Here is a 17248-nt window from a genome sequence, read left to right on the forward strand (position 1 = left end):
TTGCTCTGTGGCATATGGGATCTTCCCGGACCAGGGCTCAAACCTGTGTCCCCTGCATTGGCAGGCGGATTCTTAACCACTGCGCCACCAGGGAAGTCACCAACTAATTCTTTTTAAAAGATGAGAATGAGTGAGAAAGACCAGAGTGGAAGCTGTTCATACTCTAGATGAGAGTTGGAGATGGACTGGGGGTGGGGTTGGGGGTGGAGATGGAGCAAACGGGTTAGTATGTAGGCAGGTCAAATTGCTGAGAGCCTGGAACTGAGTGGGAGGGAAGAGAGAAGAATCAAGCATCGCTCTCAGATTTCTGGCTTGAGCAACTGGGTGAATGATGGTGCCAGTTACTAACATGGGGGAGAAGTCTGGGGGCGGCACAGGTTTGGAAGTAAAATTAAGAGTAAGTTTCTTTTGGCTTCATTTTGGGGAGTTTGGGGGGGTTTGTTGTTTTTATTTGTATTTTTGCTTTTTTTGGACTGTATTACATTTGAGATGCCAGTTAGACATTATCCATACAGAGGTGGTAAGGAGTTAGTTCAACAGGAGTCTGGGCTAGAGGTAAAGATGTGTGGAGATGGTATGAGAGCCTGGAGGCCACCTAGGGAGGTGGGGATAGAGCAGATTTGGGCCATAGTCAGAGGCTGATACAAAGAGGGACCAGCAAAGCAGACTGTCTCAAGTATAGGCCCCTCACCCATCCACCCAGTCACTCCATCCTGGGACCTGGTTTACTTTTTCATAGTACTTACCAGCATTTTCTTTCTCTTTCATTTAGTTTCTTTTCTTTTTCTTTCTCTGTCTCTCTCTCTCTCTCTCTTTCTTTCTTTCTCTCTCTCAGTGCAACTTGTGGGATCTCAGTTCCCGGACTAGGGATCAAACCTCGGCCCTCGGCAGTGAAAGTCCCAGGTCCTAACCACTGGACCACATTTTGAATAAGTGTTTACATAGCATAGTATGCAGAGTTCTACAAGGGACCTTCAACCTAGATCCTACTCCTACGATTGCATTCTATTACGCTGATGAAATTAAGGTTGGTAATCAGTCGAGTTTAAGTAGAGAGACCATCTGGTTTGGCCCAACCTAATCATATTGGTCTTTTAATAGCAGAGTTTTCTCTGGTGGCAGAAGAGGAAGGCAGAGATGTGACAGATGAGAGGAGGTTCTCTGTTATTGGGATGTAGGGAGCCACGTGGAAGGATCTGAGAGTAGCCCCTACAGGCTAAGGGGGCATTCCCAGCCACCAGCCTGAAAACGGGGGCCTCGAAACTAAATTCTGCCAGTCTGAATGAGGTGGCCCTTCCCTGGAGCTGTCAGAGAGCCCACCCCTTGGCTTTGGCCTGGTGAAGCCCAAGAGGAGAGCCCATTGGAGCTGGCTTGGTCTTCTGATCTACAAAACTATGAGATCATACATGGGTGCTGTTTTCCACCTCTAAGTTTGTGATAACTTATTCCACAGCAATAAAAAATGAACATGCGTAACTAATGTGTCCCCTCCTACAAGCATCTTGATGAGAGAAACTGTCTTTCTCACAGTTCTGTCCTCAGCACCTAGCACAGTGCCTGGCACATAGCAGATGCTCAATAAAGGTTGAATGAACGCTTTCACCTCAGCTGATGCTAACTGCTTGCTAGGAGCTAGGGGCTGTCTGGGATATAAAGGTAGAAAAGAGTGCCTGCGTGCTTTAAAGGCTTCTCAGATGGATTTTCATAGGGATTCAATAACAGCACTTATTTTCTCTTTTCCTGCCTTGCCCATCTTTCAAGGAGGAGTGGATAACGGGTGAAGTTATTCCTAGGCCACCATGGCTACTAGAAAAGCAAGACCGGGAATCCCCTGGTGGTCTGGTGGTTGTGACTCCACACTTTCACTGCCGAGGGCCGGGGTTCAATCCCTGGTGGGGGAACTAGGATCCCTCAAGCCAGGTGGCCAGAAAAAAGGGCAAGACCAGTGCACTTTGAGGCCTACCAAGAAGGCCCAGACTCAATTATTCCAGAGGGTTGTGCTAGCCTGTTTTCTTCTTCCCCTGGTGGAATTATAAAACCCATTTGCGGGCTTCCCTGGTGGCGCAGTGGTTAAGAATCCGCCTGCCAATGCAGGGGACATGGGTTCGAGCCCTGGTCCGGGAAGATCCCACATGCCCTGGAGCAAATAAGCCCGCGCAACACAACTACACAGCCTGCGCTCTAGAGCCCGCGAGCCACAACTACTGAAGCCTGCACGCCTAGAGCCCATGCTCCGCAACAAGAGAAGCCACCGCAATGAGAAGCCTGCGCACCGCAATGAAGAGTAGCCCCCACTCGACGCAACTAAAGAAAGCCCGTGTGCAGCAACAAAGACCCAATGCTGCCAAAATTAATTAATTAATTAATTAATTTTAAAAAAACCCAACCATTTGCACACAGAAGGGGTACTTGGGGAAGAACTCTGCAGAAGTGTATCAGCTGCGTAATGCCTACTTCCTGGAAGGTTTAATGCCAAGATGCCTCAAAGGATCTGTTAGAGAACTCCAAAGGGCAAGAGGATTTAGGGCACTATTTCTTTTTTATATAAATTTATTTATTTATTTGTTTATTTTTGGCTGCATTGGGTCTTCGTTGCTTTGTGCAGGCTTCTCATTGTGGTGGCTTCTCTTGTTGCAGAGCATGGGCTCTAGGCACGCGGGCTTCAGTAGTTGTGGCTCGCAGGCCCTAGCGTACAGGCTCAGTAGTTGTGGTGCATGGGCCTAGTTGCTCCGCGGCATGTGGGATACTCCCGCACCAGGGTTCGAATCCGTGTCCCCTGCATTGGCAGGCAGACTCTCAACCACTGCACCACCAGGGAAGCCCCTAGGGCACTACTTCTGATCACTGCTAATTTTTAGAAATTTCACAACCCCTACCCTGGTTCCAAAACCAGTGACCAGAGGAAGAGACAGAAAACTGGGGAGACAAGAACCGCTGGACCATCTGCCTTGTCATTAGGTAGAGCCAAGTAGGGAGGGGCGCCACCCTATCATTACTCTCTGAGCAAAACATATTTTGCTGCTCCCAGGGCCCACGCCATGACTCGGCATAAACAGCCGGTTCGTTTTTCTTCTTGAGACCCAAAATATTTATCTACCTGGAAGCTATGTTTTGGTCAGGGTCTAAAATAACTTAATGGAAATGGGAATCAGAGGCACTTTTTTTCCAGTATAACTAAGTTATAATCCATACCTGGAAAGACAACCTAACCCCCCAACCACAAGGTTAGTGAGGATGTGGGCTTAGAGATAAGGCATTTGTCCAAGGTCATGCCGCTGTAAACTGTTTGGGAGGGTAAGAGGCTTTAGGATGCAAACCAGATGATCCAGGTTCCATAGAGGGATCCTGCAAACTTGAACTTGGGAAATTGACTTAACCTCTTTGAACTCGACATTCTTATCAGGGAAATGGGGGCGGGGGGCAGTTTCTACCTAAAGTGGCTGTTAAGGAACTACTTTCCCATCCGGAAATTGTGAGATGGTTCTTGTAAGAGAGAGAATGAGATGAGACCCCAGGCCTTCCCCATTCCTGACCCACCATTGTTTCACTCAAAACGATTCCTAGGCTGAGCACCCACTATGTGCCATGGACAGGGATGGGGCTGCCTGAGGTTAAACAAATGGCAAAAATGACCACAGGGGTGGCTAATTAGGTCAAGTGGCCAACATTCTTCTAGGCTGTGAGCGGCAAAACCTTAATGTCCTTAAAGCAAGGTCTTTTCTAGAATGACTGCTCATGGTTAGCCAGGTGTGCTGTAGATACTGGGGTCTTGTTTACTTTTTTAAAAAACAGCTCAGGGACTTCCCTGGTGGCGCAGTGGTTAAGAATCCGCCTGCCAATGCAGGGGACATGGGTTCGAGCTCTGGTCCGAGAAGATCCTACATGCCGCAGAGCAACTAAGCCCGTGCGCCACAATTACTGAGCCTGCGCTTTAGAGCCCATGTGCCACAACTACTGAGCCCGCGTGCCACAACTACTGAAACCCATGCGCCTAGAGCCCGTGCTCCACAACAAAGAGAAGCCACTGCAGTGAGAAGCCCGCGCACCACAACAAAGAGTAGCCCCAGCTCGCTGCAACTAGAGAAAGCCCACGTGCAGCAATGAAGACCCAACACAGCCAAAAATAAACAAACATAAATTTAAAGGGCAATGAACTCTGTATTTGGCTAATATCAGGCTAGAAGTTTGTCACATAGTGCACATTCTTGACAGAATTTTCTTAGCACGAATTGTAAACCAAATAATAAGCACTCCTCAAAGAGCCAGGTAACATGCTTTATGTTGAGTATCTGAATCCCCACAACCAGGTTAAGAACAGTAGTAATTTCTCGTGTTTACTGAGCGCTTCCTTGTGGCAGGCACGGGGCCAAGGGCGTACAGCAACTCATTTGTTTAATCCTCTCAACTGCCCTGTGATCTAAAACCGTCATGCACCCCTCTTTACAGGGGAGGATACCAAGGCACAAAGAGGGCAGGTGCGCAAAGTCTCAGAGGTAATAAAAACAAGGGAAGGGTTTCTTGATATAGGTTAAGCATAGACTTAGCAGATGAGTGACCCAGCTATATACCCAACAGAATGGAAAACAGGTTCTCAAAAGCTTGTACACAAATGTTCATAACAGCACAAAGCACAATAGCTAAAAGGTGGAAACAACCCAGATGTCTATGGACAGATGAATAGGTTAACCAAAGGTGGTATATCCTACAATGGAATATTACACAGCCACTAAAAAGGAAGCGCTGATACCTGCTACAAAACGAATAAACCTTGAAAACATTAACACTGAGTTAAAGAAGCCAGCCACAAAAGGCCACATGTTGTATGATTCCATTTATACGAAATATGCAGAATGGTCAAACCCAGACACAGAAAACAGATTAGTGGTTGCCAGGGGCTGGTTATGGGGGTAGAGAGAGTGGCTACTTAATGGATACAGGGTTTTGGGGAGTGGGGTAATGAAAATATTCCGGAAATAGTGGTGATGATTGCATAACATGGTGAATGGATGACATGTCATCAATGGTAAATTTTATTTTATGTACTTTACTATAATAAAAAGAATAACAAGGTAAAGATTTGAGCCAGAGTATCCTCTCATCCCATAGCATATGCCTCTAACCACTATGCCATGCTTTACATTCTGTTAGAAGGTATTATTGTTCTCATTTTACAGGTGGGGAAACTGAGGCATGGTGAGAAGATGGTGAAAATGGGATTCACACTTAGCTCTGCCTGTCTCAGAAGTCAAGCCTAAGAGCTGCCTCCCAAGGACGGGGAGCTCCTGGCTTTGGATGGGTTCAGCACCACTGCCATTTAGGGCTGTCCTGTGCACTGTAGGATGTTTAGCTGCATCCCTGGTCTACCCACTGGATTCCTATAGCAACTGTGACAAACAAAAATGCTTCCAGAACTGGCACCGGGCTGTTCAATGACTCAACTTACTTTTCTACTAATAAGCCTAAAAATAAACTGCTGACTTGGAAAATTATTTTCAAAGACATTTGAAAACGAGGGTGGAGAATATCTATGTGTTAAAAGTAAAATTCATTTAACCTCACACTTAGTCATTCATTCATTCTTTCAACAAATATCGGCCAAACACCTTTCCTGGCCCGTATACTCAAGGTCTGGATGGAGGCAGAAAAAAAGAAATCTTGCTTTAAGGCAGTAATCTGGGTCCCCTGGCTGATGACGCTGGCTCATCCTTCCAGCTGGAAATGCCCTTTCTCAGAACCCCTCTCTCCCATCTCTTAGGACTCTTAGACACAGAGCACAGCTAAGCTACGGGGCTCTACGGCCGGTCAGGAAGTAGTTCTTTCCTTCCATAGCCCTTGCTCAGGAAATATTTTTGATTGAATCAATGAATACACGTGCTGGCAATAGGCAGATTTCTTGCACCACTGTTAGGAGTGCAGTAACTGTTGCAAGCAGCAACTGGATTTCATCTGCCAGATGGGAACTCAGGGAATTTAAATTAATTAAAATAATGGCATTTGATATCAAGGTTGATAGGGAAAGAGTCTCAGGTTCTGAGGGCAACAAACCAGCCTGAGAACACCAAGGTCCCTTTCGTGTTAAAGAAAATTACACACAAAAAAGGGACAACGTTTATTAAGCATTTACTACACACCAGGCACCCTGGTGAGTGTTCTACCTCTTTTTTTTCTTTAAATAGTCCAGAACCTCCAAAGACTTAATACAGAAAGATATCCTATATTAATAACTACCATATTTCTTTAGAAAGCAGTTTTTATTCACAAATAATCTCTGCTCCTCCCCGGCATGTCTACCAAAGTAAAGCAGAAAGGGAATTCTTTTTTTTAAATAAATTTATTATTTATTTATTTATTTATTTTTGGCTGCGTTGGGTCTTTGTTGCTGTGCGTGCGCTTTCTCTAGTTGCGGTGAGTGGGGGCTACTCTTTGTTGCAGTGCAGGGCTTCTCATTGCGGTGGCTTCTCTTGTTGCAGAGCACGGCTCTAGGCACGTGGGCTTCAGTAGTTGTGGCACACGGGCTCAGCAGTTGTGGTTTGCGGGCTCTAGAGCACAGGCTCAGTAGTGCTGGCGCACGGGCTTAGTTGCTCCGCGGCATATGAGATCTTCCCGGACCAAGGCTCGAATTGTGTCCCCTGCATTGGCAGGCGGATTCTTAACCATACGCCACCAGGGAAGCCCCTGGGAATTCTTGTCTATACTTCAAGTATCTACATTTTGAGAGAGCCTTTTGAATTTCTTTAAACATCAACAATAGTACTTTTAAGTGGCAAAGAGCAATGTGTTTCAGGATTTGGTGTTACTGAGATATTTTTTCTCACAATAAGAAAAATCAAGGCCTAGAGAAAAAGTGACCTTTTACCCAAGTCCTAATTTAACCACGTTGTACTTGTTTTTCATTTATTATTATTCAGAGGTTAATTCTGCTATTGACTTGAAGTAACTTGCCAAGAAAATGAGTGCAAGAGGGCAGTGGTAAAATACAACTAAGACAGAATTAAATTCTTAGATACTCTAAGAGTAGAAATTCGAAAGAAGAGGGCAGAGAAAACAAATCTTCAATTAATAAGTCTACATGATTGCTATAGCCCTGCTTCAAATGTTGCATTTAATTAACTGGGCCAAATTTAAATTGAACTGCCCTGATTCTCTAGGAGAATGACTGTCATTCCGGAGTCGTGTTTTTTTTTTTTTTTTTTTAATCAAACGATGCCACAAACATTTCTGGAACACCTACTAAGTTGGTCATTACCCTAAACATAGGAGCCATTTATGTTAGATCATTTCTATTGTTACTTATCGACTCTGATTTGCTTTATCAATTCAAAACCAAATATGTTTGTATCTCTGTTACATTCAAGGCATCGAAGAGGGTGGAAAGTGGTTTGGGCTTTTTCGGTTTCCCTTGAACTTATGATGTTACCTGGCTTGTTTTATTTCGCCTTCATGTAACAACTTGACTTTTGTGCGTTTAGCCACAATACTGTACACAAGAAAATTAACAGTGGTTTCCTTGGAGGAAGTGGGCAGTGGGATTCTGTGTCTACTTTCTTTTTTGTGTGTGTCTACTTTTGACTTGACTTTTCCACAGGAATTAGTAAACTATGGCCCGTGGACCAAATATGGAAGCACTTGTTGGTAAACATAACTTTTATTGCAGGGGGTAAAGTAGGGGAGGGATAAATTGGGAGATTGGGATTGACATATACATACTACTGTATATAAAATAGATAACTAGTAAGGACCTACTGTATAGCACAGGGAACTCTACTCAATACTCTGTAATGGCCTATTAGGGAAAAGAATCTAAAAAAGAGTGGATATATGTATATGTGTAACTGATTCACTTTGCTGTCGCCTGAAACTAACACCACATTGTAGATCAACTGTATGCCAATAATTGTTTTTTAATTTTGCATATTAAAAAAATAAGTTTTATTGGAACACAGCATTCATTCATGTATGTATTGTCTATGGCTGCTTTCACCCTATAAAGGCAGGATTAGAAGCTGCAATAAAGACCAGAGGTCATATGGCCCGCAAAGCCAAAAGTACTTACGATCCGGCCCTTAATGGAAAGTGTGTCAATTCCTGCTGTACTGTTTGAATTTTTTTTGAATCATGTGCATATAATACTGTAATAATAACATTTGGAGGAAATACACATCAAAACTATATAGCATTCGAGCAGAGCTACAGGGAACCTCTGAGATGAGAAGGCTGAGACCCCAGGGCTCAGGAGCGGGTCGGTGGTAGGGAGTCCAGGTGGCCCTTATCTGAGACTTCCATCCTTGTACCATTTTTCTTGGTTGTTTCGTCTGGTGCGATGGGTTCCCAGGTTCAGTCAGAGCTGGCGCCATGGAACACCTCCTCCTGTCCCCTTTCCCCCCAGGCTCACCAGAACTTCCCTAGCACGTTCTGATCCACGTTACACAAGTCACCCCAAAGCAGTTTCTCAGCGCATGTCCCAGGACCTTCAGCGTCACCATCCCAGGAAAGGCTTGTTAAACATCCTGCCTGGGATTTCCCTGACAGTCCAGGGGTTAAGACTCTCCACATCTACTGCAGGGGGCGCGGGTTCAATTCCTGGTTGGGGACGTTAAGGTCCCTCATGTCTCACAGTGCAGCCAAAAATACATCCTGTGCCAGGAAGACTCTTTCAAGTAGGTTTAGGGTGAGACTGGGGCTGGGCATTTTTACGTGCCCCACCGGCAGTGCTGACTCACACCCTTGGCAGCCTGTTGTGCTTTGCTTGGTGTCCAGCATCCCCACCCTCACCCCACGGTGGACAAAGTCCAGTCTTATAGTTACAACAGCTCTGATGTGGTGGGCACTCACGTGCCAGGCTCCTGAGTGCCAGGCTCCATCCTGAGTGCTTCTCATGCATTCATTTACATGTCCTGACAACCCCAGGAGTGCAGCCATGCTTGTAGTTGTCCAGTGTGTGTATCGTACAAAGCGTGGGGCAGCAGATCAGTGTCGGGCAGGGGCAGGGAGAAGGAGGAGTCAACTACGGAGCTGGGGGGATGTGGAAGAATTTTTAAGGTGTTCATTTTGATAGTGGGGGAGGGGGATACATGACCCTATGCATCTGCAAAACTGATAGAACCTCACCAAGAGTGAACTTTATTGGGGCTTCCCTGGTGGTGTGGTGGTTAAGAATCTGCCTGCCAATGCAGGGGACACAGGTTCGAGCCCTGGTCCGGGAAGATCCCACATGCTGCGGAGCAGCTAAGCCCATGCACCACAACTACTGAGCCTGTGAGCCACAACTACTGAGCCCATGTGCTACAACTACTGAAGCCCTCACGCCTAGAGCCCGTGCTCTGCAACAAGAGAAGCCCACGCACTGCAATGAATCGCTGCAACTAGAGAAAGCCCGCGCGCAGGAACGAAGGCCCAATGCAGCCAAAAATAAATAAAATAAATGTATAAAAAAAGAAAAAAGAGTGAACTTTATTGTACACAATTTTTTTTAAAAATCAAGAGGGATATTGGGGGATCCTAGGACGGAATGCAGACAGTAACAAGTGAATCTATATCACAAGTGTTCGACATAACCTCATTGAAGGGGGTGGGAGAAAACAGGAGCTGACACATGACTTTGGAAAATGGTATTTTTAATGGAAAATATAAAGCTAAAATCAAAGCCCTGGGGACTTCCCTGGTGGCACAGTGGTTAAGAATCCGCCTGCCAATGCAGGGGACACGGGTTGGAGCCCTGGTCCGGGAAGATCCCACATGCTGTGAAGCAACTAAGCCCGTGCACCACAACTACTGAACCTGTGCTCTAGAGCCCACAAGCCACAACTACTGAGCCCACGTGCCTCAACTAACTGAGCCCGCATGCCACAACTACCGAAGCCTGCGCACCTAGAGCCCATGCTCCGCAATGAAGAGTAACCCCCGCTCGCCACAACTAGAGAAAGTTCGCACACAGCAACAAAGACCCAATGCAGCCAAAACTAATAAATAAATTAATTAATTAAAGCACTCTACGTTAAAAAAAACAAAACAAAACACTGGGCTGAAATCCAGGCTAAGAACCCCTGGCCAAATTTGCTTCTAGCAACAAAGCCTCCCCTGCCCTGGGATGAGACGGGTGTCTGTCAAGAGAGGCACTTCTTAATTCGAGCAAAGGGTCTGTATAGGCTAGTCCTGGCCCTGCCTGTGATTGGGAGCTATTACCCCATTTTACAGATGAGGAGGCCAAGACAGGAGGTTAACTGGCCCAAGAACTAGTCCAATAAAGTGTCATTTCACCTCTGGAAACAACTCAAAATATCCATCAACTGATGAATGGATAAATAAAAGTGGCATATCCTACCATGGAATATTATTCAGCCATTAAAAGGAATTACACACTGACACACACTATCTTAATGAACCTTGAAAACAATACGTTGAGTGAAAGAAGCCAGACATAAAAGGCCACATATTGTCTGATTCCATTTATACGAAATGTCCAGAATAGGTCACTCCATAGAGACAGAAAGCAGATTAGTGGTTGCCAGCAGCTGTGGGGACAGGGAACAGGGACTGTTAGTGGGTATGGGATTTGGGGGGAGAAATGAAAATGTCCAAAATTGGCCATGGTGGTGGCTGCACAGCTCTCTAAATACACTACAAACACCTGAATTAATTATACACGTAGGAGAGTTGTATAGTATGTGAATTCTATCTCACTAAAGCTGTTGTTACTTCAACAAAACAAAACAAAACACTAATGGGTTGAGGGATCGGCGGGAGAAGCCGTTACGGGAACCAGAGCTACAGGATTCCCAGATTAAGCCTGATCAAGATGGCAACCTCCCAAAAGCACAGAGACTTCATGGCAGAGCCCATGGGGGAAAAGCCAGCCGGAAGCCTGGCCAGGATTGGCGAAGTCCTGGGCAAGAAGCTGGAGGAAAGGGACTTTGACAAGGCCTATGTGGTCCTTGGTCAGTTTCTGGTGCTAAAGAAAGATGAAGATCTTTTCCGGGAATGGCTGAAGGACACGTGCGGCGCCAACGCCAAGCAGTCGCGGGATTGCTTCGGTTGCCTTCGAGAGTGGTGCGACGTGTTCTTGTGATGCTCTCTGGGGAGCCCCGACCCCGAGCCCCAGCACTAAGTCTCCAGAGTTTGCAGCCAAGTGAGGACTCCTCCCCCATCCTCTACAAAGGAAAAGATTGCTGTTGTCATGCGCAGCTCCCATGTACTCCAGGGTCTTCGGGGAGTTCTCTCCCCTCACCTTTCAACGTTTTTGGAATTCTTTCCCTTGCATGCATCTCCCTTCGCCTTTCCCTGCCAGTTTTGTGACTGCAGTTACCAGCTTTTCTGAGTGATTCCTGGCCTTGTCCTCACCTGCCCCCTGCTCCCACCTCGGGTCTGTTTTACTCCATTTGGTCCTCTTTCTGGCACAACAGTCACTGTCCTTGTAAAGTTTTTTTAAATCAATAAAGTCAGTGGCCTTCCAAATAAAAAAAAAAAAAAACACTAAAACAGATTCCCACTCTGGCAGCCTCAGCCCCGCTCCATAGGAGGTCTTAAGAGTCACACCAAGTTGCCCTCACCCAGGCAGGCCTGTCAATATTTCAAAACCCACATCCAAGAAATTCCTAAATTAATACTCTGCCACTGAACTAATACAAATAGCCATTGTTTTGCCTGATCCACTCCATGCCAGCTACTTTCCTTATTTTAACTCCACTTTTTACACCAGCCGGGTAGGATGTATTCTACGCTCCCATATTTTCTGAGCGGGTTGTGTTCCTGAAGACTTGGCGACATTTAAAGCTAATCATTCAATGGCTTCCCTGGTGGCACAGTGGTTAAGAATTCGCTTGCCAGTGCAGGGGACACAGGTCTGAGCCCTGGCCCAGGAAGATCCCACATGCGGCGGAGCAGCTAAGCGCATGCGCCACAACTACTGAGCCTGCGCTCTATAGAGCCCGCGAGCCACAACTACTGAGCCTGTGTGCCACAACTACTGAAGCCCACAAGCCTAGAGCCCGCGCAACAAGAGAAGCCATTGCAGTGAGAAGCCTGCGCACCGCAACAAAGCGTAGCCCCCTCTCGCCGTAACTAGGGAAAGCCCTCACGCAGCAACGGGAGCCCAACACAGCAATCAATCAATCAATCAATTTAAATTAAAAAAAATAAAGCTAATCATTCAAGACTACCCTTGATAATGGAGGGTGGGTATTTCTGTTTACCTACTCACATGGGGTTGCCCTAGTTGTCAGTCTAGACACATATGGGTGCTTCAGGCCTCTTGGTCCTTTGTGCCTGGAGATTATTGGAGCCTTAAATTAACGTGGGGGGGGGGGTGTCTAAGGAATTTGTATTATTTCACATTCAGACAAAAACTGGGACTTGACTCCTATTTTTATGGCATTGATTCAAATTTGCACTGAAAATGAAACCATAGATGATGATCTTTTTATGGAGAGGTTGGCAGCTTGTCCAAAGTCACACAGCAAATAAGTGACAGGATTCTAAGTCTGTCTACACTCTGAAGCTGGGGCTCTACTGCCCTCCAATTATCCTGGTTGTTTAAAAATCCCACCCATGCAGGGGACATGGGTTCGTGCCCCGGTCCGGGAAGATCCCACATGCCGCGGAGCGGCTGGGCCCGTGAGCCATGGCCGCTGAGCCTGAGCGTCCAGAGCCTGTGCTCCACAATGGGAGAGGCCACAACAGTGAAAGGCCTGCGTATCGCAAAAAAAAAAAAAAAAGAAAAAATCCCACCCTCTGAGTTTAAAGTGGATAGCACTGATGGGATCCAGTTGGGCAAGGAAAGTGTTGAAATAGCTACACTCAAAGGGACATGGTATTCCTTTTTCAAAGTATTTGGTCTAGGGTGGAATCATTAAAGCTTTAGATTCACTAAAAACTTAAGTTTCTAAAACCTATAACAGTCTGGATTTGAATAAAAGCTTTTGGCTTCCATGGAATTGTTTGCTCTTGTTGGTTTTTCCTTCGAGCATCTGTGTGTGATGGGGCAGGACCCAGCCAGACTATGTGAGCTCCATGCCCTCACCTCCCTGAACCTGCTCCTGCATGTACTGAAAGTGGAGAATCATGCCTACCTGTCCACCTCACTGAGCTATAGTCAAGTTCAAAAGGGATAAAGCAGTGGTTGGCAAACTATAGCCCGTGGGCCACATTTGTCTGGTCTACTTCCTGTTTTTGCATAGCCCAAGAACTAAGAATGTTTTTTACATTTTTTTCAATGGCTGGAAAAAAAATCAGTGAATAGTATTTCATGGCATGTGAAAATTATGAAGGTTCACACTTCAGTATCCATTAATAAGGTTTATTGGAATACAGACACACCCATTCATTTATTGTCTGTGGCTCTTATAATGGCAGAATGAAGTAGTTGGGACAGATTATATGGTCCAAACTATTTACTATCTGAACCTTTACCAAAAAAAAAGACTGCTAGGGCTTCCCTGGTGGTGCAGTGGTTGGGAGTCTGCCTGCCGATGCAGGGGACGCGGGTTCGTGCCCCGGTCTAGGAGGATTCCATGTGCCGCGGAGCGGCTGGGCCCGTGAGCCATGGCCGCTGGGCCTGCGCGTCCGGAGCCTGTGCTCCGCGATGGGAGAGGCCACAGCAGTGAGAGGCGCGCGTACCGCAAAAAAAAAAAAAAAAAAAAGACTGCTAGCCCCAGGGGATAAAGGATGCTCTAGGTAAAATAGCACTTGCCAGGACTTCCCTGGTGGGGCAGTGGTTAAGAATCCACCCACCAATGCAGGGGAATCGGGTTCAAGCTCTGGTCCGGGAAGATCCCACATGCTGCGGAGCAACAAAGCCCATGCGCCACAACTACTGAGCCTACACTCTAGAGCCTGTGAGCCACAACTACTGAGCCCGTGTGCTGCAACTACTGAAGCCCGTGCGCCTGGAGCCTGTGCTCTGCAGCAAGAGAAGCCACGGCAATGAGAAGCCTGTGCACCACAAGGAAGAGTGGCCCTCGCTCTCCGCCACTAGAGAAAGTCTGCGCGCAGCAACAAAGACCCAACGCAGCCAAAAAAATAAAAATAACACTTGCCATATAAATATCAGCTACTATTTATTCTTCTTTATTAACCATGTTCCTAACACACCAATCTTTTTTTTTTGACATCTTTATTGGAGTATAATTGCTTTACAATGGTGTGTTAGTTTCTGCTTTATAACCAATCTTTTTTTTTAACCTGTATTTTAAATTAGTTTTATTTGTAAGCATGCATTTTCTTCTAGAAGATATTTTTTTTAATATCTATTGTTGGGAGCCCCCTGGCAGTCCAGTGGTTAGGACTCTGCACTTTCACTGTCAAGGATGCGGGTTCAATCCCTGATTGGGGAACTAAGATTCCACAAGCTGAGCAGTGTGGCCAAATTAAAAAAATAAAAAATCTCTTTTTGTTAACCTAACAAAGGACAAATCTGACATAGACAAAGGTTGGAGATCTTTCATGTGGAAAAGAATACTTTTTGATAAAAACAAAGTAAGATTGTAATCATTAATTTGGTCATAAAACCAGATAACAAATAGTGAACAAACAGAAGATGCTCAACCTAGTTGTTAACAAAGAAATCCAACTTTAAAACAAGATACTTTTCACCCAGCAAATAGGCCATAGTTAAAAATTAAAAAGATGAATACCCAGTGATAGAGAAGATACAGGAAAATGGACTTATACTGCATATATGGGATGTTGCCCTGAAATATAATTTTTCAGTGTTTTACTTTTTTCAATTTGAAATTTCTTTAAATTTAAAAAATATATAGATTTGAAACAAAAAAAGACATAAAATATTTTCCATTATTTGTTCAACAAATATTTCCTGAGCAACTACTGAGTGCCAGGCCATGGGAAAGAATTTACATATGATATGATTGGAACAGGGAGGCCATTGAAGTGTTTTAAACAGGGAATAGCATGATCAGAATTACACTTTTAAAAATATCTCTGGCTGCTGGATGGAGATTGGCCCTGGAGCAGGGAGACCAGTTAACAGGCTTTGGTAATTATCATCAACAGAGATGATGAAGGTATATAAAGTAAGATATAAAAGTTACAGAAGGATACCCTCTGCCCAGCATCGCCCTTGCCTCCCCATCACACCCTTTAGTATAAATTCTCTCCAACCTTTCATCACAATGCTTGGGACATTCTAGGCCAACTGTAGGATAATACGAGCCACATATGCAATTTTAAAATTTCTATGAGTCACATTTCAAAAAGTTCAAAACCAGTTCCTCAAAAAGTTAAACAGTTACCATATGACCCAGCTATTCGACTAGATATACATCCAAGAGAACTGGAAACGTAGGTCCACACAAAAGCTTGTACAGGGACTTCCCTGCCGGTCCACTGGTTAAGGCTCCGCGCTTCCAGTGCAGGGGGCGCGGGTTCCAATCCCTGGTCGGGGAACTGAGACCCCACACGCCCCAAGTGCGGCCAAAAAATAAATTAAAAAAAAAAAAAGTCTGCCTCCTCCATCAGAACAGAATGTGTGCTCCGTAGGGTAATAACTGCCCTTATCTCCTTCAAGTTAGAATCCACAGGAAAAGACTCAAATATCGACTAAAGGAACAAACCTATTCGTTTGTAGGTTTCTCAGAGCCGGGATTTCGGTGGCAGCTGTGGGAACTAGCAGAGCTTTGTAGCCGCCCCACCTACTAAGGTGAAGCCCCGCATCTTTCTCCAATGTTCCAACCTCACAATCGGCACACAACCCTCTCCCTGTCTGTGGGGTTCTGAAGGTTGAATTCTCTGTGCAGGTAAAGCAAGGAAGGGCATCCAATGTATGGGGAAACACAAAAACCATGCAAAAGAAAGCAGAAGACGGTGTTTAAATGTGGGCCTGAACGTCAATTACAAAGAGATGGGAGTAAGGGCTGCGAGCTTCAGATGAAACCAAGGGAAGAAAGGGATCTTACAAGTTTATGGAGATAGAACAAATGCTCAGTATTTTCATGTTCACTTACATGACTTCAGCTCTGGACTGGTGTGATTCTGGATTTGAAGTTGTTTTTTGTTTGTTTGTTTTGTTTTTTTGAAGGGGGAAAATGTTATGACATTTCTAAATACAACAGTCAATTCAGCTGTACTCAATAAGGTAATCTTGTTCCTTCCTTGGAAGATAATAGGTAACAAAAGTGATTTAAGGGATTTTCAAGGGTACTTAAGACTGCACTTGGGCATCTGTGCCCATCTTGGAGCCTGGGTTCTGTGGAGGAGCCCTTTCAACCATGATTCTGGTTAGACTGATAAAGCTCCCCTTTCGCTCTCCACCCTAACCCTAACCTCTGTCCCCCATACCCATCCTTCCACTAGCTGTTCAAAGACCCAACCCCATTTTGGTTGATTCAGTCAACTTCCAAAGGAGCAATGCCAAAAGCAAGAGAATGAAACACAGGCTCAACTGCAAAGGAAAAGGTCAAAGGCTTATTTGCAAATCACACGCTCACATACCTAACGCCCCCCCAGAAGAAACCAACCAGCTATGGAAGGCAATTCAAGATTTCTATAAGTTGGCCCATGGCAAGATCTACCTCCCCGAAATCAACAGCTTTCTTACAAACCGACAATCAAGTTGGAAAATGTGATTCTAAGAAACATACCTTGTTTTTGTCTTGTGCCCCTCCAGGCATCCAGAAACCACCTGCAGCGTAAGCTGGTGCCAGGGGTGTTAGGGGGACGTTGCCTCAGGAATTGGGGGACATATGCCCCTTTGGCCCTCCAGCTATACTCAGGCTTCCGTTTCCTTTTCTGAGGTGGCCTTGACTTTGACGGCATGGCGAATCCCAAGAAAGTAAGTTCTCTGGGAGCATGAAGAGCGTCTTGTGCTTGGGAGGCCCAGCAGTGAAGGGAAAGAGATCTGGTCCTACCCTTCTCAGCCTCCAGCCTATTGTAGGCTCCCTCCCACCACCACCCCTTCCCCACCCCTAGCTCTTCCGAAGGCTGGGTATGGAATCCTTGCTCATTTGCATAGCTTAAAGTTTTACGCAAGGTGTGGTTCCAGGACAAAAGAAGGACTACTCTAAAGTAATTTTGAAGCCTCTACCTTGTATTGAAGTACATGCAAAACTCCCTCATATTTGGACTTTCACTCAAATATTCGCTATGACATTTTGCCAGCTAGACAGATATAGATAGGTAGATAAGATGATAGAATCCATTTAATAATGGTCCAAATCAGTGTCTACCATTTAAACACTATGCATTTCACAAATGAACTTATCTACTAAACAGAAACAGACTCACAGACATAGAGAAG

General features: G+C 45.4%; 1 protein-coding gene across 1 annotated transcript; it reads left to right on the forward strand.

Moving 5' to 3' along the window:
- Positions 1 to 10785: 10785 nt before the first annotated feature.
- LOC116740770 (barrier-to-autointegration factor-like) lies at positions 10786 to 11447 on the forward strand. The gene has a single exon (XM_032606678.1). The coding sequence runs from the start codon at positions 10796 to 10798 to the stop codon at positions 11063 to 11065; it is 270 nt and encodes an 89-aa protein (XP_032462569.1). The 5' UTR covers positions 10786 to 10795; the 3' UTR covers positions 11066 to 11447.
- Positions 11448 to 17248: the final 5801 nt, after the last annotated feature.

Source organism: Phocoena sinus, chromosome 15 (genome assembly GCF_008692025.1).
Source record: "Phocoena sinus isolate mPhoSin1 chromosome 15, mPhoSin1.pri, whole genome shotgun sequence".
In the NCBI taxonomy this organism is placed as follows: Eukaryota; Metazoa; Chordata; class Mammalia; order Artiodactyla; family Phocoenidae; genus Phocoena; species Phocoena sinus.